The sequence below is a fragment of the Pyrus communis genome, chromosome 5 (genome assembly GCF_963583255.1).
Source record: "Pyrus communis chromosome 5, drPyrComm1.1, whole genome shotgun sequence".
Classification (NCBI taxonomy): domain Eukaryota; kingdom Viridiplantae; phylum Streptophyta; class Magnoliopsida; order Rosales; family Rosaceae; genus Pyrus; species Pyrus communis.
Genome location: NC_084807.1, coordinates 15,878,471 through 15,904,718, shown reverse-complemented (window position 1 = coordinate 15,904,718; position 26,248 = coordinate 15,878,471). Strand labels below are relative to the sequence as shown.

The 26,248-nt window shown below is 38.0% G+C and overlaps 3 protein-coding genes across 4 annotated transcripts; 1 reads left to right on the top strand and 2 right to left on the bottom strand.

Moving 5' to 3' along the window:
• Positions 1–13,176: 13,176 nt before the first annotated feature.
• On the top strand, positions 13,177–17,027 carry LOC137735023 (E3 ubiquitin-protein ligase At4g11680-like). Of its 2 annotated transcripts, none has more exons than XM_068474380.1 (5): positions 13,177–14,155; positions 14,740–14,868; positions 14,971–15,103; positions 16,342–16,503; positions 16,663–17,027. In XM_068474380.1, the coding sequence occupies exons 1-5, from the start codon at positions 13,656–13,658 to the stop codon at positions 16,837–16,839; spliced, it is 1,101 nt and encodes a 366-aa protein (XP_068330481.1). In that variant the 5' UTR covers positions 13,177–13,655; the 3' UTR covers positions 16,840–17,027. The 2 variants fall into 2 exon arrangements, with proteins under 2 accessions (XP_068330481.1, XP_068330482.1); XM_068474381.1 differs by having other exon boundaries at positions 13,180–14,155; positions 14,740–14,859; positions 16,663–17,026.
• A 1,167-nt stretch (positions 17,028–18,194) lies between these two features.
• Positions 18,195–19,277, bottom strand: LOC137735763 (BON1-associated protein 2-like). Its single transcript, XM_068475208.1, has one exon. It carries the CDS (start codon positions 19,250–19,252, stop codon positions 18,716–18,718), a length of 537 nt encoding a protein of 178 aa, XP_068331309.1. The 5' UTR covers positions 19,253–19,277; the 3' UTR covers positions 18,195–18,715.
• Positions 19,278–25,052: 5,775 nt separating this feature from the next.
• On the bottom strand, positions 25,053–25,939 carry LOC137735717 (BON1-associated protein 2-like). Its single transcript, XM_068475161.1, has one exon. It carries the CDS (start codon positions 25,884–25,886, stop codon positions 25,350–25,352), a length of 537 nt encoding a protein of 178 aa, XP_068331262.1. The 5' UTR covers positions 25,887–25,939; the 3' UTR covers positions 25,053–25,349.
• Between the last annotated feature and the right edge of the window lie 309 nt (positions 25,940–26,248).

The following is a 26,248-nucleotide window of genomic DNA, read 5'->3' as shown; positions in this document are numbered from 1 at the left end:
ATGAAATGGTATGTCAGCCGAATCCACCTATTGTGGCTTGTATGGCTAAACCAATAGCTCATCAACATGCTAGCCACCTATTGTGGCCTGTACGGCTGAACCAATAGCTCATCAACATGCTAGCCAATAGCTCATCAATAGTTCATCAACATGCTAGCCAATAGCTCATCAACATGCTAGCCAATAGCTCAATAACATGCTAGCCAATAACACATCAACATGCTAGCCAATAACTCATCAACATGCTAGCCAAAGCCAATAGCTCAATAACATGCTAGCCAAAAGCTCATCAACATGCTAGCCAATAGCTCAATAAAATGCTAGCCAATAACTCATCAACATGCTAGCCAATAGCTCAATAACATGCTAGCTAACCATCAACATGCTAGCCAATAGCTCATTAACATGCTAGCCAATAGCTCATCAACATGCTAGCCGAAGTTACCTCACGGGACCTGTACGGCTGAATCAATAGCTCATCAACATGCTAGCCAATAGCTCATCAACATGCTAGCCAATAGCTCATCAACATGCTAGCCGGAGTCACCTCACGTGACCTGTACGGCTAAATCAATAGCTCATCAATATGCTAGCTAATAACTCATTAATATGCTAGCCAATAACTTAATAACATGCTAGCCAATAGCTCAATAACATGCTATCCAATAGCTCAATAAGTATACCTGCACATGAGTCGGAACCACCTAAAGTGGTTCATACAACAAGACTGGGTGTAAATAAATACGCTCAAGTGCTACGATCACGTGAAGACTGTGCGAATACTCGCGGGTCACCTACGAGTCGGAATCACCTATTGTGGTCTGTACGATAGGACTGTGCACTTACCTTGGATCCAAGGTGAGCATATGGTGTGGGAGGTGAATATCACGTGAAGGACTGTGCCCTGGCCACGGGCGGGAGCATTAACATCGGGGTGCAAGTTTATGAGCTCTAACTGCATCTAATATAACATGTACGACTCAGGGGCAACCTGTACGACAAGGTCGGAGTTGCCTATTATTACAATCGTACGACAATGTCGGAGTTGCCTAAAACATAAATGTAGTCATGGCATAACTCCAACATTTCAACTAATATCATAAACTCACCTAAACTTACCTGTGTGTCCTGTGTTCACCTTTGCACTTCAAAGCATTCACAATAATTATGTGCAGATAATATACATATGGATATGCCATGATGCAATCTAATACTCAACCATACCATAATGTTTCCAAATATATATATATATACACACACACACACATACACAACATGGCGTGAAATGCATAATCTATAACGCCCCACTTCCAAACTATTTATTTTCGGGAATAATTATCGGTGATAAGCCCAACTAGACACTAGTTTACGTTTCCTTACTTTAATTTCTTGATTCTTTACACATTGATTTATGACCAACATTTAACCACCAAATCATAAGGTTAAATCTCACATTTTCCACCAATGTCCCTCACATTGCTCAATTCCCCAAACAAGGCTATTGTCTCAATTATTTAGTCTCATTTATTATATGGCCGCATCTAACATCTCGTTAGACTGCCTACGTACCCTAAATAGGGATCAAGTCATTCGTAGTTCGTACTAGTCCTTCAAAACATTCACAGAAATTATATGAAATATTCAATTTATAAACGTTTGTGGAGATGTCAATCTTATATATATATATATATATATATATACACACACACACACACACTATAGAAGGGAAAAGACCCATTCACCTTAGGTTTGCGCTATAACTCCTAAGCACGAATATCGAGACATCACGAACGATCCTCACCTAGAACAATTATTCAGTCAGGTCTCAGAACTCTTATCCATAGAACCCATAGTTTACATAAAACATATCCCAAGGACGTTCTAGAATGATTTGAGATTCATTGACCAAAAGTCAACCTTTGGTCAAAGATCAACGGTAGGGTCCACAACCCTACGTAACTCAATCTGGAATATCCGCATCTCAGATTTCCGATCTGAAACTTCTAAAGATCCACATTAAACTTCTAGAACATAATACTAAAGGTTCATTACGATTCAACGGTTGGATCTCCGCCAATTGCCAATTCAAATGGCTGTCAATGTTTTATTTTACAAACTTACAAATCCAATTTGGGAAGATCCGTACGTCAGATTTCTAATCCATAAGCTTCTAATATCCTCAAATATTACATAACATAATGTATTAAAATTTGGTGACAATCCAACGATCGGATCGTCAATTCATGCAAGGACCTCTTAATGGCCAACTAGGTGGTCAACTATGAAACTATATTAAACATCATATTTTCACTAAACGGATGTCAAATGTGGAATCGGGGCTTCAAAATTAGCCTAGGAAGGTCAAGTGGAGTCTCGACCCATGCGTGGTGGCTGGCCGCCACTTTTCGCCGGCAAAATTCTACTATTTCTAAAAATTCTCAAATTTCACAGAAATGAAGATCTCAAAGAGAGGAACAACTTTCATACCTGCCACAAAGCCCAAAAGTAGACGGAAGATGATCAATTTTACCCACGAAACCGGCAAGTGCTTAAAGCTTCCCAGTGTCGATTCGTCATCTACGGTGGTCCAACGGGGTCAAGGTTAGTTGGGTTTTGCTCCTGGGATGATAGACTTGACGGTGCTTTCTAGGCCATTGAGAATTTGACATAGCTTGTTCAGGCTTACATTTGTGCGACCTATAGAGAAGTCTTTGTATAGAGAGTTTCGTACTCACAAGTTGTCTTCATTTGATGGTATTACTGATTTGTAAGCAGCTGAGTCCTAGATCAACTAGATAGTCAGGGCTTTCACTGTTTTAAGTTGCTCATCTAAAGAGCAGGTAGACCTTTCAGCGTACACGCTGATAGACGAGGCTTATGAGTGGTGGCAGAGTGCCCATCTGTTAGTAGCAATTAAGGGATCCATCACTTAGGAGCATTTTTAGATAGCATTCTACGAGTAGTACTTCCCATAGTCCTTTCGAGAAGAGCTCGAGGCGGAGTTTGCTACTGTCAAGCAGGCACAAATACGGTTGTTGAGTATGTGGCCTACTTTACTCGACTTTACCACTTCTCACAGCCTTTCTTTGAGGACAAGAAGACGAAGAAGTTGATCAGAGGTTTCTAACCGAGCATTCGAGATTTGCTGTCGCTTCAAGGGCTGACTTCATATAGCCAGGTTATAGATCGTGCACGCACGCACATCGGATCTTAATGAGGAGTGTAATACACAAGTGAGTGGAGAACAAAACAAGAGGACTCGGTCAGAGGCAGGGCCGGCCCTGAGGGTAGCCCAAGTAGGTGCCCACCTAGGGCCCCCACTTCAGAATTGCCCCCAAAAAATTTTTATATCCTATAATTAACATATAAATACAAAACAATGTAAGAAATATCATAATTCATTTGTTAGTGCATTGGAAATGTTGGCTTCATTTTTCTTTGGGGTGTTGAGTTCGAAACACGAAACTGCCTTTCAGTCACTAGATTTTTCTTGTTTTTCAAATTTACTATCAATCCATCTGTCCAAATGCATATAAAGTTATAAAACTTAAGTCTCTTTACAATCTTTTTTCTTTCAAATTCTCATTCTCTCCATTTCTATCGAATGTTTAAACTAACTTCCCATTCTGTCCATTTCTATTGAATGTTTAAACCAACTATTATATGGTCTTAAAGATTGTACTTTAAGGTAATCAAAACTTTGAATTTATATTTTTCTTTTCAATAACTTTTTATTCAATGGATTACTTGAATATTCAATTTGTTAGTGTGATGTTGATTTTAGAAGGAAAAAAACACAAGAGAAACAATTGGCGTTGAATTTATTATACTCGTCAATCAAGTTTTATTGTTATTTAATCTCTTGATCATCAAGTTTTATTGTTTTTCACTCTCAATCTTAGACTCTTGACTGCAAATATTTAGTACATTTATGTCTAAAAACGTGAATCGTGTAATGTTTAAATAATGTTTGTATATTTATCTTCTTTTGATATTAATTTTTAATGATATTTGACGTGAAAATAGAACTTTTTATGTATTTAGTGAATTCTTTCTTATACAAATCAATATACAAAGAACGATCAGAAAAAATTTTGGACCCCACTTCGAAGGCTCGCCTAGGACCCCACTCTTTTAATACACATTCGAGTAGAGCCCGAAAATGTTATGGATTTTTTTAGGTGGTTCTCAAGGATCTTCACATGGAGGACATCAAAGTGCTACTCGTAGAGATTTGTAGGCTACTTCTGGAGGAAGCCCTTAGCGTTGAACTAGTGGAGTCATCATAGTCGTTTTTGTGGTGATGCTTAGAGTGCCTTCAGGAGTGGATCACATAGTTCTTCTGGGGGAAGATCACATGCGTAGTCTTAGAGGACCTTACTATGAGATTCCTCACATTGCGGACGTCGACCTGACATCCGTTTAGCATAATTCTACTGTTTTAGCCTAGTTTCGTGGTTGGCCGCCACTTAAACTAGCGATTGGCGGGGATCTAATGGACGTTGGCTCGTCATGAATTTTTAGTATATTATTGTGGGAGGGACTCTACTCATCAACCCTGGGTGTATGTCAAGATCTAGTCTTGATAAATTATATCAATTTCATTGCCATCTTCATAATTTAGTAACATTGATGTGCCAATATCTTCCATTCATTTATTGTGTTTATTTGTGTATTTTTTCCTTATTAGTTTTAGATATGTGAATGCTAGAGTTTTGTTTCCCATAATGCATTTAGTTGTGGAATTATAAGCCAGATGATTTGTAATTCTTATTCCATTTCATATTATTTGAACATAATAAAAATTTTCTGTGTATGAGATTCTTTGGACCCGATTTTACACCATCGGCCCGAGTAATCAAGGCCATTGAGTGAACATGGTTCTCAACCATTGGATGGAAAAATGGAGATATTTTTGCTAAAGGATAATATTATGGATTTTATCATAATAATTATCTTCTTGGAATCTTCTTAAACCAGATAAATAGGATGCGATTTATATCTCAAATAAAGAAATACAATTCGAATTGATTTGGGATGTCTGGCGGCACTTGGAAGCTTAAAATGAATTTGAAATTCATTTGATCAAAATGCATGCACGACAATAGAGATGATGGCTTTTGGTGATGATGTGAGGATGAGATGAGAAACCTAGGTAGGGTAGGTTTTCAATGCATGGTGATGGTGTTGTCAGATTGAGTACAAGACCATAAGAATTGATGATGGGATTAGGCCATATAGTCTGCATGCCGTGTGGACTGGGCTAACTATATATATATATATAATTGGTGGCTATTTATTTGTTCATCTTCAAGTGTGCAGATTATTTGGGGATTCGATGTGATAACTGATAAGACTAAACACAAGGATTGGATTTGGTTGTATTTTTGGCTAAGTTCAGAGTCTTGGGGGGAGTAAGGCTTATCCGAGGCTCAAATCAGTGGAAGAGTTCTAATAACATGGTAGTCTTTACCAGCTTATCAACCAACGCATACTTGTCCCTATAAATACAAGGCTACAAACAACAGAAAGGGTCTCTCCAATTCAACCCACAACTGCCCTGCGCAAACCTCTCAAACATCTTAAGATTTTTTATTTTCTTTTTCCGCCGACTGATGCGAGAATTATACGACACACAAATTAAACCCTATTTGTGACAATTGTAGTAATGACGTAAGTAGGGATCGTTCTAACCGGGGATTAACTAGGGGTGCTAAACACTTGACTCAAATAAATAAAACTAACTTTTAAAACACTTAACTCACTTAACAAGAACTCAAAACAAGTCCACAAGACTCCAAATACTTAAAAACACAAAATAAGATAGATTGTAATGACTAAGACTTAACAAAATATGGGGGGGGTTGTGTTTGGACGAGATTAAATTAAATGGACAGATTATAATTAAGGGCAAAATGTAAATATGAATGTGATGAAAATATAGATGATGGAATAGCTAAGGGGTTCTTCTCCACACATGTTACACTTGCATACAAGATGATTTTCAGTTGGTCTTTCGATAAATTATGAAACTCAACACCCCGGGTTAATTAGGTCCGCTTAAATTAACCGTCAAGTTCTCCTTAAGTTAATGAATTGGATGGGTTTGCGCAATGCAATTCACAACATTCTCCAAAAGTCTTTTACGTGAAAAGCACAATAAAGATACAATCAAAGATCATTAAGCATCATGAAAACTATAAGTGTTGACGAGGCCTTCGTTACTATGATGAGCATGAAACTAGTGCCAAGGATTCATTTAACGCGATTGTTTATAAGCAACCTCCACTACTTGTGAATATAAGTTCATAACTATTAGGTGAAACTCACTTATATTCTAGCGTCATATTCTTGCATGAAAATTAAGCGTGCACTCTCAATAAACATACATAAATAAGTTATCAATCAAACGGTTAAACAAATTGAATCCACAACTTATGAAATTCCAACCAAAGGTAATCAATTCATATTGCAAGTATAAACATGGTTTCGAATCACCCCCTAGCTAAAGGGGGTTTAGTTCCTCAGACGTACAAGACAAAGAGAATTGAAATTAAACATTGAAATCAAAGAAACATCTCAACATTCCAACAACTCAAACTTGAATTGTATGAACGTTTAGGCCCTCTTCTCTTCCTCTTTGTTACGGCACAAGGTCTAAGGATAGGTTTTGGGGGGGATGAGGAGTGGTTAGAGTGGCTGCAATGAAGAGAAAATATGCAGAAAATGGAAGGGATATGCACGGCAAAGAATGGGTTTTTGTGATGGTGTGTTGTGTGATTGTTTTGTGGTGAATTGGAATGGTTTGTATGAATGCATTGCATGGTTTTATAGGGAGAGAATGGATGGGAGAGCATGTGAATGGTAGCTAGGAATGATTAAAGAAGGGAATGCATGTGGAATGACAACTAGGTTGGTTGGTGGAAAGCTGAAAATGCAAATGGGAATGCTGGAAATGCAAAGGGATGCACGGCAAGGTTGTGTTTGTGTGCATGTGAGAAAATGGATGAATGATTAAGAGTGCATGTGAGTGAATTATAGAATGGGAAAGCATGTGAGTGACAACTAGGGTGAATGGTGGTTGCAATGATGAAGTGTGATGGCTAAAATTGCAAGGGAGGCCACGGCATAGAATGGGTTTTGTGTGCGTGTGGCTGAAATTGGTAGGTTATGCATGGGTTAAGATGGTTTTTGGGAAGAGAATGGCTAGGCCCTTTGTTTTATGTCCTAAAGTGCATACAAGGCCTTCAATTTCATCCAACACTTTGGCTCTAAGCATAAGCTATCCATCCTTAGCCCAATAGTGCTCCAAAAGGCCCAAAATGCACTTCTTTGCTCTTTTAGCCCTTAGAACCTGAAAACATACGAAAATAACTTAAAAGACTTAAAGAACTAAGAAATAACAACGTAAATGCACAAGAACAAGCCAACTAAGTTGCCTAAATATGATCCTATCACCGACACAACTTCAGTTTGGATAAACAGCACTGTGAAGGCAACCGGCAAACATCTTCATTTTGGATAAACAACACTGTTGTCATAGAATCAACTGACCGAGGAGCACCTTCAGTCTGGATAAACAACACTGTGTTGAGGTCAACTGGTTACCTATTTAAGTCTCAGTCGAGAAGGGTTTTCGAATCCTTATTAGCAGAGGTCATCTTATTAGACTTCTCGGCAAAGTAAGGTGTTACAAGTTACGATATTCGGCACATTGAACGCCGAGTGATTTTATGATTGGATATTCATAAGTGAGTTTCAAAGTTCGGCATTCTGACGGCCGAACCAGATTCACCATCAAGACATACATCTCCTTTGAGTATTTGTGTCCATATAGTCTGGTGTCGATTCGACTTGCTTATACTCTTACGAATATAATCATTGTGACCGAATCCGGTGCCGACGATTCGTGAACTTCGCAGAACTAGCAGCCTTGTCTTCAAGCTCGAGAACCCAAAGGCTGAGACTTGTTCCTTCCTTGGCCACAATCGCAAGATCAAGAAGTCAGCAACGTGCTCAACGCAACATCAACAAATTGTACTCCTCGGCCAGGCTCGGCCGACGAGTTAGCATGCCCCGCATCAACTAAAGGACGTAGTTAGCTCATTAGTTACTCAGCCTGCACGCCACGTAGGCTTTGTAATTTTTAGGGTCAACAGAGATATGCCTATTTACTTCATGGTCCTCGCCTTTTGAAAAAAAGTTATACGTTTCAACTGTGATGTTTTTAAAGTTGAAAAAGGATCCTCGCTAGATCATTTTCCTAGGGATCCTAGGGATCCCGTAATTGTGACCATTTATCGTACATCGTATAATCATAAATCATTTTAAAATTTAAAATTAAATACAAGTAGTACCAAACTAAAGTTGATCGCACGATGATCGATGAATAGTCATGATTGCGGGATCCTTCCCGAATCCTTTTCCTTTAAAGTTAACGATTTATATGTACTTGTAACTTTTAATTTGTACTTGTTTGTTTTTTACTTTGTTTGTAACAACCTGTTTTTTTTTTTTTTTTTATAATTTAAGTGTGCGCCACCACTTGGTTAATAAATGAATCGATAATCCGACCGTTGGATTGTTACCAAACTTTAATACGTTATAGTACGTAATGTTTGAGGATATTAGAAACTTACGGATAGGGAATCCGAAGTACGGATCTTCTCGAATAGGATATGTAAGTTATGTGTTTTATCGATAAGAATTTTGAGACGTGATTTGATAATTGTTCTAGGCGCCGATCGTTCGTGACGCCTCGATATTGGTGCTAGGGAGTTGTAGCGCGGACCTCAGGTGAGTGGGCCTTTTTCCTTTTTATAGTGTGTGTGTGTGTGTGTGTGTGTGTAAACTTTATTGTTTCCACAAATGCTTTGAACTGAGTTATGCATATCATGCAATGATTAAATAATGTTATATTTAAAATGTTACATTGTTATGAAATTGTGAAATGCCAAACGATCATACGGGATGCGCAGGTAAATTCATGTGAGTTTACTTGGTGATTGGAATTGTTGCATCATATTGGCATGGATATATTCATTTAGAGCTCATCATTGTTGCACCCGGGTGTTAGTGCTCCTGCCTCAGGCCAGCAAGGGCACAGTCCTTCACATAATGTTCACCTCTTGCACTGCATGCTGGCCTTGGATCCAAGTAGGTGTTAGCCTGTCGTACAGACTGCATTAGGCAATTTCGACTCGTAGGTGACCCGTAATTTATCGCTAGCCATCACGTGATCATAGCACTAAAGCGTACATATTTACACCCAGCCTGTCGTATAGGTCACACTAGGTGACTCCAACTCGTGTGCTAGCATAGATTGATGAGTAACAGGTCCAATCGTACAGGTCACATTAGGTGACTCCGACTGGCATGCTAGTTTAGATAGATTTCACATCTGGCTTACAATTATTATTGCTGAGATGTTGTAACATGGCATGCTTTTGTTTTCACTGCACTTGAGCATTCATTTTCATACTTACGTAGTATTATTATTTTCTGGAAACTATACAAGTTTTACGACGAGGGGTTATAACGTTTTCAAAAGGTTTGTATTAAAACTTTATTTTCAGGCCTACTCACCCTTGTTTTTCACCCCTCCAGGTTCTAGTAGTAGAATTTTTGCACCGACGAGGATTATTGGCAAATCTTGGTGTAGACGATTACCATCGATGGTATAATTCTCACCCTATTGTACTGTACTATACTTATGCTCTATCATCACATGTGAAATGGGTTCATAACTCGCTTACCGCGCACTCTTGTATTTAGGCACTTGTAGGTTTAAATTTATTCACATTTTCCACATCACTACGCTTTATGGCTTCGTCACCTTATAGGTGTCGACCAACACAACTCGATTTGGACTTCTAGTGGACATTCCGGGTCAGGGTGTGTCATTGTTATTCTTTGACATTGTTTTAAAAATTGACAAACCGTTATTCTCACAACAAAAAAAATTGTTTGTTTCCTTCTAAGCATCTTTAGAAAACATTTATTGAAACACCACAATAAATGCAACAAAAAATGAAGAAGGAACTGCCTATTGATAGGATTCCTAACAGGTGTGTCTCAATTTCTACACCTGATTGGAGCATATCTGTCAGAATAAAACTCCTTATCTAAACCAACTGATTCTCAAAAATTGGAAAAGAAGAAGCATGAGCCATATGCATTCTAAATCCATTTTTTTGTTTTTTTGTTTTTTTTTTGTTTTTTGTTTTTTTTGGTTAAGAAATTTCTAGCTTTATATATACCTTTAATATATAGTTGGTGCACGAAAAAAGACTGTACAAGAACTAAAACATTCAATGACTCTTCATATCATACGGATTTGGAATAAAGTATAACGAATTAAGTACAACACCATTTCATGCCTATTTATTTTTAATGCCATTCTCTATATCATTATACAAATTAATTATTTTAAATTTAAAAAACTTATGGGTTCTGAAAAAAGATTAATAGTGACCAAACAACTTTCTAAATATGACAACTAATCTCTTAATTTCATGTGGAATTATACAATAAAATCAAATTGCATTCAAATTCAAATATAAATAAAATTGCATGTTTTGTCAGTTTTACAAGCATCACACCTGTCTCAAAGTTAAAAGGTTGAAGTACAAGATTAAAGTAACATTTATTACTACTTAATTTCGTAAAAATGAGTATAATTTGTTAACTCAAACTTGAAAAGTTATTTATCTTACAATATTCTTCAAGTAATCGGAGTATGCTATAGGTAAATTGTCCAAGTTAAGTTTATTTGGGTTAAACTTATGTTGGTCATAACTTTTAATTACACATTCAAAGGTTAAATTATACATATTAATGATTTCACAATATAAACACCTTCTCATGATAGAATTTCACTTAAAAAAACTTAGACTGAGTTTTTTGTGTTGGTTCAAATTGCTTGCAACCCTTATATTTGTGATTGTAAATTATAGTGCATTATTCTCATTTTTAATTAGTTAGATTTTTTATTTTATCATTATTGCTCGCAGATTGACAATGAAAATCTGAAGCATCAAGTGCAAACAAATGGGTGGCAAGTATGGCTTTGATGTTACAAGTAAACGTTATGTTTCCATATGTACATATTTTTCATATTTGCTTTGCTTGATACATTAAAACATACCATAATTTGGTAATGGCACCACCACGTTACAAGTAGACTTTATGTTTTTTTTTTTTTTTTTAATGTACATATTGTTCATCTTTTGTTTTGGATCAGTATCAAAAATATATGAGCATGGCTTTGATGTCACAAGTAGATGTTATGTTTCAATATGTACGTGTTGTTCATATTTTGCTTTGCTTGATATATTAAAACATACCATAATTTGGTAATGCCACCATCACCTTACAAGTTGATTCTATGTTTTTTTTAATGTCATATTGTCCATCTTTTGTTTTGAAACAATGTATTAAATATACAAGCATTTGGTTATGACAATTTGAAAAATGTGACCTACTCCATACAATTAAACATTAATGTTATTTTTGTTACACATTTATCAAACATATTTAAAAAATCTTTAGGAGCGCACTGCACGCCTATGACAAATAAAAGGTATTTTGTACATGCCTAAACGCGTGTATAAAGACTAGTAGAAATAATATGGGGTAATTAAGTATATGCTGACTTGGGATAATGAGTCAAGTGAGTTGTAAGGACTAGAATGAAATTAAAAAAGAAAAATATAAAGAAAGATAAAATTATATTATTGTGCAGAAACTAGTGTGGAGGAGTTGAGCAGTTGATTGTCGGATGACAGGGGCAGTGCGTTGAAAGTTAGGGCGGGAAGGTTGTAAGAAACAGTTGGCGGCAGGGCAGGAAACAAGGCAGGAGGAGCGGGCGTGCGTCGTACAATCTTATCCCCAAGATCATGAAAAGCATATGGAGTTCAGACTAATGCGGTTACATTACATCACTAAAAGACACACACACACTTCAAACCATCTCAACATTCACTTTTTTTTATGTTCATTTCCGCTCAAGCTAAGACACCCCAAAAAGAAGTATACTAGCATGCAAAATCTCGTTTATTTTTTGTTTTTGATGTTATAAAGATGATAATTGATACGTTTGTGTATTATGCAACAACATAATACTAGAATTATATCCTTAACAGATCAAAGATATTAGGAGTGTATAAAGAAAAAAAATGATGTGTATGAATCAATTTTCAGTATTATATAGCTATGAAATTTACCAAAGTATGTATAGCTATGAAATTTACCAAAGTAAATTGTTATTTTTGTCATAGTAAAGAAGAGAATTTTACTCCTGAGAAATCTATGCACATTGATGATTGGGTGATAAGGAAGCAAGTTTGAACCAACTAATATTCTTTTAATGATATTTTTCTTTCCATTGTAAAAGAACTCTAAAATTCATATCCTTCATCATGTTGATAAAGAGATATGCAATTTGAACTATTACAGTTACAAAAATGTGTGAGCTTAATCTGAAATTTGTCTTGAATTCGAACCCTCCTTCATTTTGATAAAGCTAAGATATACTATATGAACTATCACGGTAACAAAAACGCGCGCGAAGAGAAGCACTCTTTTTTATGACTTCCACTTATCGATCCCGGGCCGTAAAAGTGACCGATCGGGGCCTTATTGATGAAGTTTATGTAGAATGATAAAATTAAATGTGTCTGACCATGAAAGAATATTAGTGTGGACGATTGATTCCAGCAAATTCTTCACCTCATGTCTATGCTCAATCGACCAATAAAAGGCACTAATTTATGTAGCGCGAAAAATTTAAATACATATGACAATTAGAGCTATATGAGCGTACATGATTGATAGTTGCAAATTTTTTTCCCTATTACTCAATTGATCAATGAAAGAGGTGAGGGCGCTGACTGCATCTCTCAATAAACATAAAAATGAGGGAGGTCCCGGGTTCGATGCTCTGAGTTGTTGAGTCTGCTTGAGTGTGATGATAGGTAGAGTGAAATTCTCTATAGCATTTCCGGGCCTGTAAGAAATAGATAGTTTGCCATCAGTTGTTTCTTTTTTTTTTAAAAAAAAAAGGAAAGGGGTGAAGATTTTCTGTTGTGCCAACAAAGTTATGTGACAAAATTTATTTACCAAAGAAGTATTATTGCTTTAGAGCTGGGAATGTGAATTCAAACACACCAAGCCAAACAAGCAATGAATAGAACTGCAATTTCCCCATCCCACAGCATAACTCCCAATCCTGCAAATTTGAAAGAAACTGAAGCTCACAGACTTCAAATTTCAAAAAAAATAACAAGAGATAAAAACAAAAGCAGTTTTCGTCCCAAACAAAACTTCCCCATCAATTCACCCTGAAAAATTCCAAAACCCTAATGCAGAAACCCAACTCAGCTGCTACTCTGCACCAGCAGCTCCCCTTTAAAGCCCCCTCTCTCTCCTCCCTCAAATGCTTCATTTTAAGCCTTCTACTTTTTCTCTCTCTAGACCCCAATTTGATTCCCCAAAGCCCAATTTCCAGCTCCCAAAAAGCTTTCACCTTTACCCTTCAAATCTCTCAATCCAATGAATCACAGCAACCCAAATAAATAGATTTGAGTCGGACCCTGTGAAAATCACAAACCCAATTCCCAAAAATCAAGCACAGTCCAAAAGCCTTTTGCTTTACCATGATGAATTCCGTAGACATTCACCCACTCATCGGGTACTCGATCGGCGACGAGCTCCTCCAAAGCCGGCGGCTCATGCGCCACGGCCCGCCACCGTTGCGGGGCGCGATGCGGCTCTTTCGGCGCGCCAGCGGGCGCCGAATGAGACTGCGGGACCCGTCGGTTAGGGTCCGGGAGAACGCGGCGGAGGAGCTGGAAGAGCGGCAGAGCTTCTGGTTTCACTCGAAGCCCGCCATAATTCTGGACCTGCTGTGGAATTTGGTTTTTGTGATTGTTGGGTTCACTGTGCTGGGGCTGAGTGTGGAGGAGAAGCCATTGGTGCCTATGAGGATTTGGGTTGTTGGGTACATTTTGCTGTGTGTTGTTCATGTTGGGTGCGTGGTTGCGGAGTATCGGAGGAGGCGCGAGGCGGGTTGGGGGAGTGGTGGGAGTGAGAGTTTGATGTCAGGGAGTCATGTTGGAGGTTATGGGGGTGAGCATGGTTTGGCTGATGATACAAGGTAAAGCAATCTTGGAGATAATATTAATAGTTATTCTTGCTTTTAGGAATTAGGACTAAAAGTACACTGATCAATATTTTTATGATGTAAAAGTATGAATCTTGATTCAAATGTTGCATCTATGTTCATTTTGTTTTGAAGTATGCATTAATGCAGGTGTTGTGATACTGTTCTATGGAATGATGTATAGGAACTTTTGTGTATGTCAGTTTAGTTCAACGGACATGGAAAATATGGTTTCTAAGTTTCACCATACGAGGATGAGCGTTTTTTGAATTGTGGAGTCGTGATGCTGTTCGTATATAGTTCCACATTTGGCAAGCTTTTTGCTTTTCTTTCTTATGACAATTCTTTTCTTTATTTAGATATGTACAATTGAGCAGGGTTTGCATTCTATGATGTCCTTTATCTCATATCTGAATTCAGTCCTTTTTCATTTGTTTTTGTTGTGAATTTGAAGCGGTAAATTGAATGTGAGTAATGGTTGGCATTTGTTGTGAATGTGATATTCTCTGCATAAAGCTAATCTTGTGTGGCCGTATGCCATGAAGTATATTTAACCATCTCCATTTTTTGTGCAACAGTATCACCAAAAATCTGGAGTCGGCCAATAGCATGTTTTCATTTATTTGGTGGGTCATTGGCTTCTACTGGGTGCTTAATGGTGGCCAGACTTTGCTATCTGGTTCACCTCGCCTTTACTGGTTAGAATTGTACAGTTTTTACTCTGAAGTGGTTTCTTTTGAGTGATTGTCTTGAATGCATGTTGTGCGCACATGTGTTTTAACTATTTACACACCGCTCTTTTTTTGCAGGCTCTGTGTTTCATTTCTAGTTTTTGATGTTGCCTTCATCATTGTATGTGTTGCTGCTTCCTGTCTCGTTGGAGTTGCAGTCTGCTGCTTTCTGCCATGCATAATAGCAATCTTATATGCGGTGACAGATCAGGTATACCTCCATAAGGATTGTATGCAAGCTTTAGTTTATTGTCTAGAAAGTGGTAGCTTCATATAATATTTCCTCTGATCATGTGACATGAGATAAATTAAAAAAATTAGCTCTCATCTAAGCTTAGGATCTAACGGAAGACGTGGCACATAACGGAGCGCAATGGCATCCTAAGATTCATATAGCGGACCCCACTTAATGGGAAATGGCTTTGTTGTTGTTGTTGTTGTTGTTGTAGCTCCTCATCTAAGCTTAAAATACACAGTGAACGTGATCATATATCTCTACATTTAGAAAAAAAAAAAGATATAGCATATTCAGCAATGATAAGCAAATTATAGATCTCTTTGATGCATGTGGCATATGCACAAATATGGAAATATGTGAATGGAAACAGATGATACTTGACTATGCGGCGATTGGCTAATAGGCTAATATCTTTACCGGTCATTGTTGTGTTTTGTATGTTTGTTGTTTCTTCTATTATTAGACAGAGTGAGGGAGCATCTCCAGTGCTAAATGGAGATGTATAGGCACATTTAGATCTCATGTTCCAGTGGAAGTTGTATTTGGGCTGTAAAACCAACAACTAGCCGACAAACGAATATATAGCTGCAAAGTTGTATCTGTTTTGCATCGTGCTCTGGCGGGCCCAAAACAAGTGCTAGAACGAGTGAAACATGTGAAGAGAGTGGAAAGATGAAGTGCAGTAATTACTTTCTTGCTTAAACCCTAAACCGTTGAGATTAAATTCCCAAATTTGTATTTCATAAGTGCATCCAACTAACTGGAGTGAGATTCTCTATCGTCTTCCGGAGATTTTAGATGTAATTACATCCCAAATTACATCTCCCCCTTGGAGATGCTCTGATACATGTGAAGGCTGCTGACTCATTTAATCCCATTTGATATTTATAATGAATGCTCAACTGTTAGTGAATTCAGTTCTACTTGATTTTCATCGTGAACTCCCTTTATAATGTTGAAGCATTAGATCTCATGCTTCCTATTTTATGCCGAAGTTTGAGTTTCATACGGGCCATCTAAATGCCATGTGACGTTCTGGATTGAAGAATCAATCCTTTCCTTTTTCTGTAGAACCTATTCATTTTGCATGAGGTAGTAAGCTCTATATTAAATGAAGGAAAAAAACAATGAAAGAAGTTTTGGATTCTTGATTACATTTCAATCATATACGCTTATATGACTCAACTTCATACAACTTGTGCATGAAACAGGACGGGGCAACAGATGAGGAGATTGATAGATTGCCAAAGTTCAAATTCAGAAGGGTAGGTAACTCGGAGAAAGTCAATGGTGAGGTCCAAGCTTCTGAAGGATTCATGACCGAATGTGACACCAATGCACCAACCGATCATCCTATTTCCCAGGCTGATGCTGTAAGTTGTCGTGCCATTATACTTATAGTTGTATTCCGCTATGTCTAATATGCACGCAAGTGATCATTTGATGTTTGATTTAGCAAATCATTGCTGTGAAAAAGTGTATGACTAGACGGCCATGGCCGCGTTGACGTGAATGTTTTTGGTAAATTGCAGGAATGCTGCGTCTGCCTTTCTGTCTACGAGAATGGAGCAGAACTACGCCAACTTCCTTGCCAGCATCACTTTCACTGCACTTGCATAGACAAATGGTTACATATCAATGCTACCTGCCCTATGTGCAAGTTCAACATTTTAAAGCCTCGTGGCCGACATGAAATCGGACAGGTGTGAACGGGAACGGAATCAAATATGTCGATATTAGGGAAACCAAAATCGATATATTATGTAAAGTTAGTGTAAACTAACTTGTAATGCCAAATAAGAAAATATAATAGATGGTTACTGTGCTCAATTAATGTGTAGGGGATTATTTTTCATGAAGGATTCGGCATTCAAAAAGCAGATTTAGGGTAAACTAGACATTTGCATTTTTAAAACCAAATTGAACTGGTCCCTAAGTTTTAGTGAAATTAGGGTGCGTTTGTTGCACTATATTATTTTGGACTAGATTAGTTTGAGGGGTTAAGTTGGATTGACTTAGAATAAACTAAATTTAATTAATTTAGTAGAGTGTTTGGTGTAGTATCGGACTAAGAAGTAAGATAATAAAAATAATAAAAATTAATTCTCTTTTTTCCTTTCTTTTTTCTACTTCTTTTTCCAGTCCTAGAACACTCCTTGAAACCTCTCTCTTTCCTCTCCCTTTTTTGAGTCCAAATTCCATAGCTTCCAACCACAACTTTCTCCTTCATTTCAATTGAGAAAGCTCTCCGTCTAAATTCCTCAACTTCCAACCACAGCTTTCTCCTCCATTTGAATCGATAAAGCTTCGAAAACACAAACAATTAAAATTTCAATTTCAATCAAAATCGAACCCGTAGCTGGATTCCTTGTATACCCTACGACGACACTCTAATTCTAGTCCTGATTTGAGTCTGGGTTGCGAACCAGGACTGACCAGCCAACAATCTCTCCTTGAGTCTAGGTCGCACAGATTGGCATCGACATTGAGCAGGATGAGGAGAGAGAGAGAGGACGTGATTCTGGGTTCAAGGTGAGGGGTGAGGGAGAGGACACGGGCAACAGTGAGAGAACGAGAGCAGCAGAGAGGACGCAAGAACAAAGAGAGGCATCTTAGCTAGTCCCATAGTTTGGGTTTTTTGGGGGGTGGGGGTGGGGGAAAAAGAGGGGGGACATGCTAAGACCAGTTAGTAACGTTTGGGTTGGGGGGGGGGGGGTGGGGGGGGGGACACGCTAAGACCGGCTAGCAACATTGTTAGTCGAGGCAAGTCCTCCTTAGTACCACTAAAGTTACTCCCTCAAGCGAACAAATATGGATTGCACTAATCTTTTATCCAATCCAGTCCAGTGAGAGTTAAAGAAGGCAAACAAACACCCCCTTAGAGCTTTGGTTCATTAATTAAAAATTTATGAGTATTGATTTTTGAATTTGTCACAAGGCAATGCAACAGAATGGTTCATTTGGTTAATTCTGTTAAAAATTTCAACCTTATTCCCATTTAAACTCTATATTTTAAACGTAATTTTAATAGAATTACCCGAAAGAACATTTATTCATGACTTTTTAATTCAGAGATCAATAATTTTATTGGGTCCACAAATTTTTACAAGGTAACTAGTAAATAATGGTAGAATATACTAGAAAGTGGGAGATTGTTTTAGTGGTTAGGTTTTTCAGTAACATGTTTCTCCCAACCAGTAATTAATCAAGTCAAAGGTGGTCGGGTGGTGTGCGTTACTCGACTGCTGCCGCCGTCATCTGTTTCAAATATCACATTAACGTTTCCCTATCTTCTTCTGCGTAAATTGGTTTAGTATTACACAATAAGAGAGAAAGAACCGGTATATGAGATCAATCTAATTCTTCGTTTTCGTTTACCAGATCAATTGCATCCAAGAATGGATAATATAGAATTACAATCTCTATAATATATTGAGAAAATTTCTTTTAATCATGTATTGTAACAATGAATTGAATGGTTGCATCAAATTTCCTACAAGAACACAAAACACGTTGAGTTCGTATTCTCCTTGACCAAAAGCATAAACCCTCTAATATTTATGCACAAAATATTGTGACTTCACTTCAATAATCTTTCTGATACACACCATACCAAACCGGAACTCCGGTCACAACGCCGCTGCCAAAACTTTTGTTCCCAGTCGCCGGAAACCCCATCGTCGAGTTAGACCACGTCGTTGAACTTGCATAAGCGTACATCTTCTGAGCTTCCATACTCACAGAAATATTAATAATCCCATTCCTTTCCCCCTTGTGATCTCTCAGCCTGTAACTCAAAAAATGCAGGTAACCCTCCGGCACGTACCCGCCAACAAAATCCGACGCCGGAATCGTCGCCGTCCCGATCGTCCTGACGCTGGACGAAGTCTTGCATTGGACCTCCACCGTGATGGACTTCGAGTGCGTTGGCAAGTCGAGCACGAGCGTCTCATTCCACCGTGGGTAGGCGCCGCCTTCAGTGTCCATGTCCGTGGTGCGAAACTGGCTGTTGGTGTCGGTCCGGACGGTCACGGAGGCGTTTTTCTTGATGGGTTTTCGATCTAATTGCAGGTTCTCGGCGGAGATCACCTTGATTTCGAGCGTCCGGGAATTGGCTGCCATGTTGGATGAAGAGTGCGCGTGTTTGATGGACAGCTTGGGTTAGGGAGGAAAGAGGTGCGGGTAGGAGGTTATATAGGAGTGTTGAGGGAAGGGTGTGAGAAAGGAGAGAGAAACACCCACCTGGTTTCCGTGGAATCCAAATTGGACGATGAAATACACTACGCGCCGAATTTGGAATGGATGGGAAAGTGCGTGGGAGAAATGTAATTTACTTTCCTAGTCAGGGGTTTCCAAGTTGACTCTTGGGCCTTTAATTGAGTTTCACTTTTCTTAGAGAAACTTCCGTGTAATAGGATTCATAGTGGAGAGAAACTTTCAAGCAATTAGTTCTTCCAATTTAAGGAAATAGACAAACATGAGCAATTTTTTAAATCTTTGGACTAAGATAAGACAAATCGGTCATGCATAAGTCATGCAACCATGCATAATTAGTGCACATCATGCACAAGTCGTGCACATCATGAAGGGACAAGAGGAGTGAGGGGGGGGGGGGGGGGCGCGGCATAATGCCCATCCGTAGTATGATTACCAAATTGAAGGAATAAGAGGAGCTCATGAGTGAAGGGATTTTCCAGAAAACAGCAGAGGCAGTGGATTATGAATGGATCCCATTTCAGGAGAGAGAGGTGACTAGGGTTCGTGCAAAGGCGTGGGTTTTGGGAAGAGAGATTTCCGGAGAAATGTGCAAACGGTGATTGGGTTAGAGGAAATAATCTATTTATATACGAGGGCAACTAGGTTATTTTAAGGTGTAGGAAAAATCTTATTTCTGTCATATTGTTGTGCATACCGTGTGCATGCTTTGTGCATTTCCGTAAAATCTAATTTTGATCCTAGGATTAAGAAAATGGGTCATTTCTATCAATTTTCCTATAATTTATTGCGGAGTTAAAACTTTTTGAAAATATGGATTATCTCTACTCCTTATTTTTCAATAATCGCATGGAGACAGTTTTTGGTACAACTGCTACACATGAAAATGTTGTCGCAATACATGTAATTCTCATTCTTTCTTATCCTCGTGTGGATAAGTTCTTCTACATAAATATAACATACAGATAGTACGAATATAGTGACGTTGTAACGTCCATATGATAGATACACACATTCACACATCTCTCCTCACTACTTGACTTATCACATGTGTGGAACTATGATTTTTCGAGGCTGGAGTAAGTTTGATTTGAATACAATTACTTCAGAAGTCTAGTCATGGACTCACTAGCTCCGAGCAGAGCTATATCAAAAAGAGTAGTTGTGCCACCATCACTCTGCTCTAGGACACTAGGCAGAGTCCTAGCTACTCCGCTAGATGACCATGCTTAGTCTGCAAGACAGGCGATTTGATTCGGATATGGACACAATCAGATACTGTAAGTCTTCGAGTTTTTACAATCCAGGAATTGGCGCTCCTTAGCTATAACATTCCAGAGTCATGCAGAACAGACACTAATCATCCTCGTGCGCCACAAATAATCACAACTCGTAAGAGGGTGTAATATCTACATCTAGATCCTCTAGGATTCTTCTAACCTAGAGCGAGGATTCTATCCTAAAAATGTTTTTCTCCCTACGGTATAAATACACCCATCTAGGGTTCATCTATGGTAATGCAATATAAACACTTGAATTCTCTTGCCCACTACTTGAGTGTAAAGTCATTCACTAACTTGAATTCTCTTTCCCACTGCTTGCAGTCTGCTGCTTTCTGCCATGCATAATGGCAATCTTATATGCCGTGACAGATCAGGTATACCTCCATAAGGATTGTATGCAAGCTTTAGTTTATTGTCTAGATAGTGGTAGCTTCATATAATCTTTCCTCTGATCATGTGACATGAGATAAATTAAAAAAATTAGCTCTCATCTAAGCTTAAAATACATGGTTTACGTGATTATATGATATACCTCTACATGTAGAAAAAAAAAAACAAAATGACGTAGCATATTCAGTAATAATAGGCAAGTTAATAGATCTCCTCGATGCACGTGTCATGCGAATTGTGCACAAATATGGAAATATGTGAATGGAAACCGATGATACATGACTATGGGGCGATTGGCTAATAGGCTAATAGCTTTACCAGTCGTTGTGTTCTGTATGTTTGTGGTTTCTTGTATTATTTGACAAAGTGAGGGAGCATCTGCAGTGCTAAATGGAGATGTATAGGCACATTTAGATCTCATGTTCCAGTGGAAGTTGTATTTGGGCTGTAAAACCAACAACTAGCCGACAAACGAATACATAGCTGCAAATTTGTATCTGTTTTGCATCGTGCTCTGGCGGGCCCAAAACAAGTGCGAGAATGAGTGAAACACGTGAAGAGAGTGGAAAGATGAAGTGCAGTAATTACTTTCTTGCTTAAACCCTAAACCGTTGAGATTAAATTCCCAAATTTGTATTTCATAAGTGCATCCAACTAACTGGAGTGAGATTCTCTATCGTCTGCCGGAGATTTAAGATGTAATTACATCCCAAATTACATCTCCCCCTTGGAGATGCTCTGATACATGTGAAGGCTTCTGACTCATTTAATCCCATTTGATATTTATAATGAATGCTAAACTGTTAGTGAATTCAGTCCTCCTTGATTTTCATCGTGAACCAGATGTGAACTCCCTTTTTAATGTTGAAGCATTAGATCTCATGCTTCCTATTTTTTGCCGAAGTTTGAGTTTTATACGGGTCATCCAAATGCCATGTGACGTTCTGGATTGAAGAATCAATCATTTCCTTTTTCTGTAGAACCTATTGATTTTGCATTAGGTAGTAAGCTCTATATTAATGAAGGGCGAAAAAAATGAAAGAAGTTTTGGATTCTTGATTACACCTCAATCATATACGCTTATATGACTTGACTTCATACGATTTGTGCATGAAACTGGACGGAGCAACAGATGAAGAGATTCATAGATTGCCAAAGTTCAAATTCAGAAGGGTACGTAACTCGGAGAAAGTTAATGGTCAGGTCCAAGCTTTCGAAGGATTCATGACCGAATGTGACACCAACGCACCAACCGAGCATCCTATTTCCCAGGCTGATGCTGTAAGTTCTCGTGCCTTTATACTTACAGTTGTATTTCGTTATGTCTAATATGCACGCAAGTGATCATTCGATGTTCGATTTAGCAAATCATCACTGTGAAAAAGTATATGACTAGACTGCCGCGGCCGTGTTGACATGAATGTTTTTGGTAAATTGCAGGAATGCTGCATCTGCCATTCTGTGTACGAGAATGGAGCAGAACTACGCCAACTTCCTTGCCAGCATCATTTTCACTGCACTTGCATAGACAAATGGTTACATATCAATGCTACCTTCCCTATGTGCAAGTTCAACATTTTAAAGCCCCGTGACCGACATGAAATCGGACTAGTGTGAACGGTAACGGGATCAAATATATGTCGATATTATGGAAACCAAAATCGATATATTATGTAAAGTTAGTGTAAACTAACTTCTTGTAATGCTAAATAAGAAAATGTAATAGATGGTTACCAGGCTTAATTAATGAGTTGGGGATTATTTTTTTGAAAATTGTAGCTATGGTCTCTCAACTTTAACCCAATTGGAGCAATGGTCCATCAACTAAAATCCATGATCATTGGTCCCTTAACTCATCAAAACAAGCAATTATGGTCATTTTCGTTAACTTCGTCAAAATGACTCATGTTGGAATGACCATTGCTACAATTGGGTTAAAGTTGAGGGACCATTGCTCTAATTGGGTTAAAGTTGAATAACCATTTCTCCAATTGGGTAAAAGTTGAGGGATCATTGTTACAAATTTTTTCATTTGATTTTTCATATTTGTCTTGGATTTAGCCTCATGTGGGTGGCAAGTGACTTATTTTGACGGAAGTTTTGACGGAGTTTATAAAAATGACTGTAGATGCACGTTTTGATAAGTTAAGGGACTAATAGTAGTCATGAATTTTTAGTTGACGGATTATTGCTACAATTAGGTTAAAGTTAAGAGACTATTGCTATAATTTCCCCTATTTTTCATGAAGGATTAGGCATTAATAAATAATAGACATTTTCATTTTTAAAAGCAGATTGGATTAGTCCCAAAGTTATAGTGGAATAAGAGCTTTGGTCCATTAATTAAAATTTTATGAGTATTGTTCTTTGAACTTGTCACAATACAATGCAATGCAATTGTTCGTTTGGGTAATTCTATTAAAATTTTCATTCTTATTTTCCATTTAAAGTCTATAAACCAGAAAAGAAAAAAAAATAAGTCAAGTTCAGTGGGCTGAATCAAAGTCTTCCTCCTCACGCTTTCTATATTTTGGATGTAAGTTTTAATGGCATTACTGAAAAGAACAATTACTCATTAATTTTTAATACAGAGATCAACACTTTTATTGGGTCCTCAAAATTTTGATAAGGTAACTTTAAATAAACGACAAGTGAGAGAATGTCACTCGAAAGTGGTAGATTGTCTTAGGTTTTTCAGTAACGTGTTTCTCCCAACCACTGGTTAATCAAGTCAAAGGTGGTGTGCGTTATTCGACCGTTGCTGCTATCAGCTGTTTCAAATACCATAGCGAATTTGAACCACCGTTTCCCTTCTGCGTAAATTGGTTTAGTATATATAATATAAATGTAGTACAGCTGCCTGCTGTGGGCATATTGTACATAAGTTGTTTAAACCAAAAATCAGAGGAAGTGAATTTTTTTTTTTTAATCTTTTAAATGAGACCGGTTGGTTGTTTCACCACGACAATCTAGCCTTTTAGGGTAAGAAAAACTAACAAAGCCATTTCAGTCTCCCTTGGCCAGGGCCGTCTCTGACATTTTAGGGGCCTTGTGCAAATTTAATAAAAAGGCCCTCCTTATTTAAAAAAAAAAAAAAAAAAAATTTGGACGATATATTCATAAAGCTCAACAATCAATAATCAAAATTAATTGAAATCCATATCTCACTCTTACTAATTGAATAATTTTCAACATAAAATCATGATTTAGGGTTCATCTGTGAAAAAAATGGAGCACAACTGAAAGAGAGATATGAAAGTATGTTTGTATTTGTAGAAGAAAATAATACACTAGTTAGTTTTTTATTGTTTAATAGGAAAGCGGAAGAAAGTAATACACAAGTTTTTATTAGTATAGAAAACTATAAAATTAACATATTAAGTATTAGCTCTATTGCCACTTAGTACTACAATTAAGTAGTATTTCTCTTCACTTCTAAGTGAGAGGTCTTAGGTTCGAGTCTGGCCAAAGGAGAATTTGAACCAAATTATTGTTAACCCATTATGAGGCTAAACTCATCCCTTCTCCTTAGTGTAGAAAATATTGTTTGTACAAAAAAAAAAAAAAAAAGTATAACCTCTACGTGATCAATTGTAATATAGATAAAATCATACGATGATGATTTTTCGTTTTAATTTAAAACTTTTTTTTATAGAAGCCATTCAGTATTACGGTCTGGTGGTATTCCTCTTCACTTGGAAATGAGAGGTCTTAGGTTCGAATCTCGTAGATAGTGAATTCAATACCAAATTAGGTTGCCCATTGTGTGGCTTATAGCCAAACTCTCTCTTCCCTTAGTGTAAAATTATATCGATGTAATAAATTTTTATTTTTTTTATAGAAATTCATACTCATATGAATATATAGGAGGATCAAAAATTTTGGGGACCCCAATTGTGCCACTGCACCGTTTGCACACCCCCAACGCCCCATCTGCCCCTGGCTACCATTGTGTGATATATCAACGTCAGCAATGGAACCCAAGATGTATCGTGTAAAATACGATCTTGGAATTCGTTCCCAACTATTGAGCCACTGTGGTTAAGGAAATGGGTTTTCTGTACATTATTAGAGAAGTAGGGAAAATAGCAGTGTAAGAACCGGTATGAGATCAATTCCTCGTTTTCGGTTACCAGATCAATTACATCTGAGAATTGATAATAAGAATTACAATCACCATAATATGTTCAGAAAAATTCTTTTAATCAAAACAAAAACAATAAGTGTTGTAACAATGAATTAAATGAATGCATCAAATTGAGTTTGTATTCTCCTTAACCAAAAGTCTAAACCCTCTAATATTTACGCTCAAAATATTGTGACTTGATTCTTCAACAATTTTTCTGATATGCACCATACCAAACCGGAACTCCGGTCACAACGCCGCCGCCAAAACTACTGTTCCCAGCCGCCGGAAACCCCATCGCCGAGTGAGGCCACGTCGTTGAACTTGCACAAGCGTACATCTCCTGAACCTTCATCCTCACAGAAATATTAATAATCCCATTCCTCTCCCCCTTGTGATTCCTCAGCCTGTAACTCAAAAAATGCAGGTAACCCTCCGGCACGTACCCGCCAACAAAATCCGACGCCGGAATCGTCGCTGTCCCGATCGTCCTGACGCCGGACGAAGTCTTGCATTGGACCTCCACCGTGAAGGACATCGAGTGCGTTGGCAAATCGAGCACGAGCTTTTCGTTCCACCGTGGGTAGGCGCCGCCTTCTGTGTCCATCTCCGTGGTGCGAAACTGGCTGTTAGTGTCGGTCCGGACGGTCACGGAGGAGTTTTTCTTGATGGGTTTTCGATCTAATTGCAGGTTCTCGGCGGAGATCACCTTGATTTCGAGCGTCCGGGAATTGGCTGCCATGTTGGATGAAGCGTGCGTGTAAGTGTTTGATGAATTGCTTGTGTTAGGGGAATTGTGAGGGCCGTTGAGAGGAAAGAGGTGTGGGTAGGAGGTTATATAGGAGGGTTGAGGGAAGGGTGTGAGAAAGGAGAGAGAAACACCCACGTGGTTTCTGTGGAATCCAAATTGGAGGATGAAATACAATACGCGCTGAATTTTGAATGGATACGAAAGTGGGTGGGTGGAGTGTAATTTCCTAGTTGGGATTGGTTTCCCAAATTGACTCTTGGACCTTTAAATGAGTTACGAGTTTTTAAAGAGAAACTTCCATGTAATTTGTTCACGCTTCTTATATAGAGAAACTTCCATTCAACTGGTTCTTA

Bases quoted from the DNA above. Each gene is read 5' to 3' on its own strand.
- LOC137735023 (XM_068474380.1), top strand. From the start codon at position 13,656: ATGATGAATTCCGTAGACATTCACCCACTCATCGGGTACTCGATCGGC. The intron at 14,156-14,739 runs GTAAAGCAATCT...TTTGTGCAACAG, and splicing joins GGTTTGGCTGATGATACAAG to TATCACCAAAAATCTGGAGT. The intron at 14,869-14,970 runs GTACAGTTTTTA...CTTTTTTTGCAG, and splicing joins CGCCTTTACTGGTTAGAATT to GCTCTGTGTTTCATTTCTAG.
- LOC137735763 (XM_068475208.1), bottom strand. From the start codon at position 19,252: ATGGCAGCCAATTCCCGGACGCTCGAAATCAAGGTGATCTCCGCCGAG.
- LOC137735717 (XM_068475161.1), bottom strand. From the start codon at position 25,886: ATGGCAGCCAATTCCCGGACGCTCGAAATCAAGGTGATCTCCGCCGAG.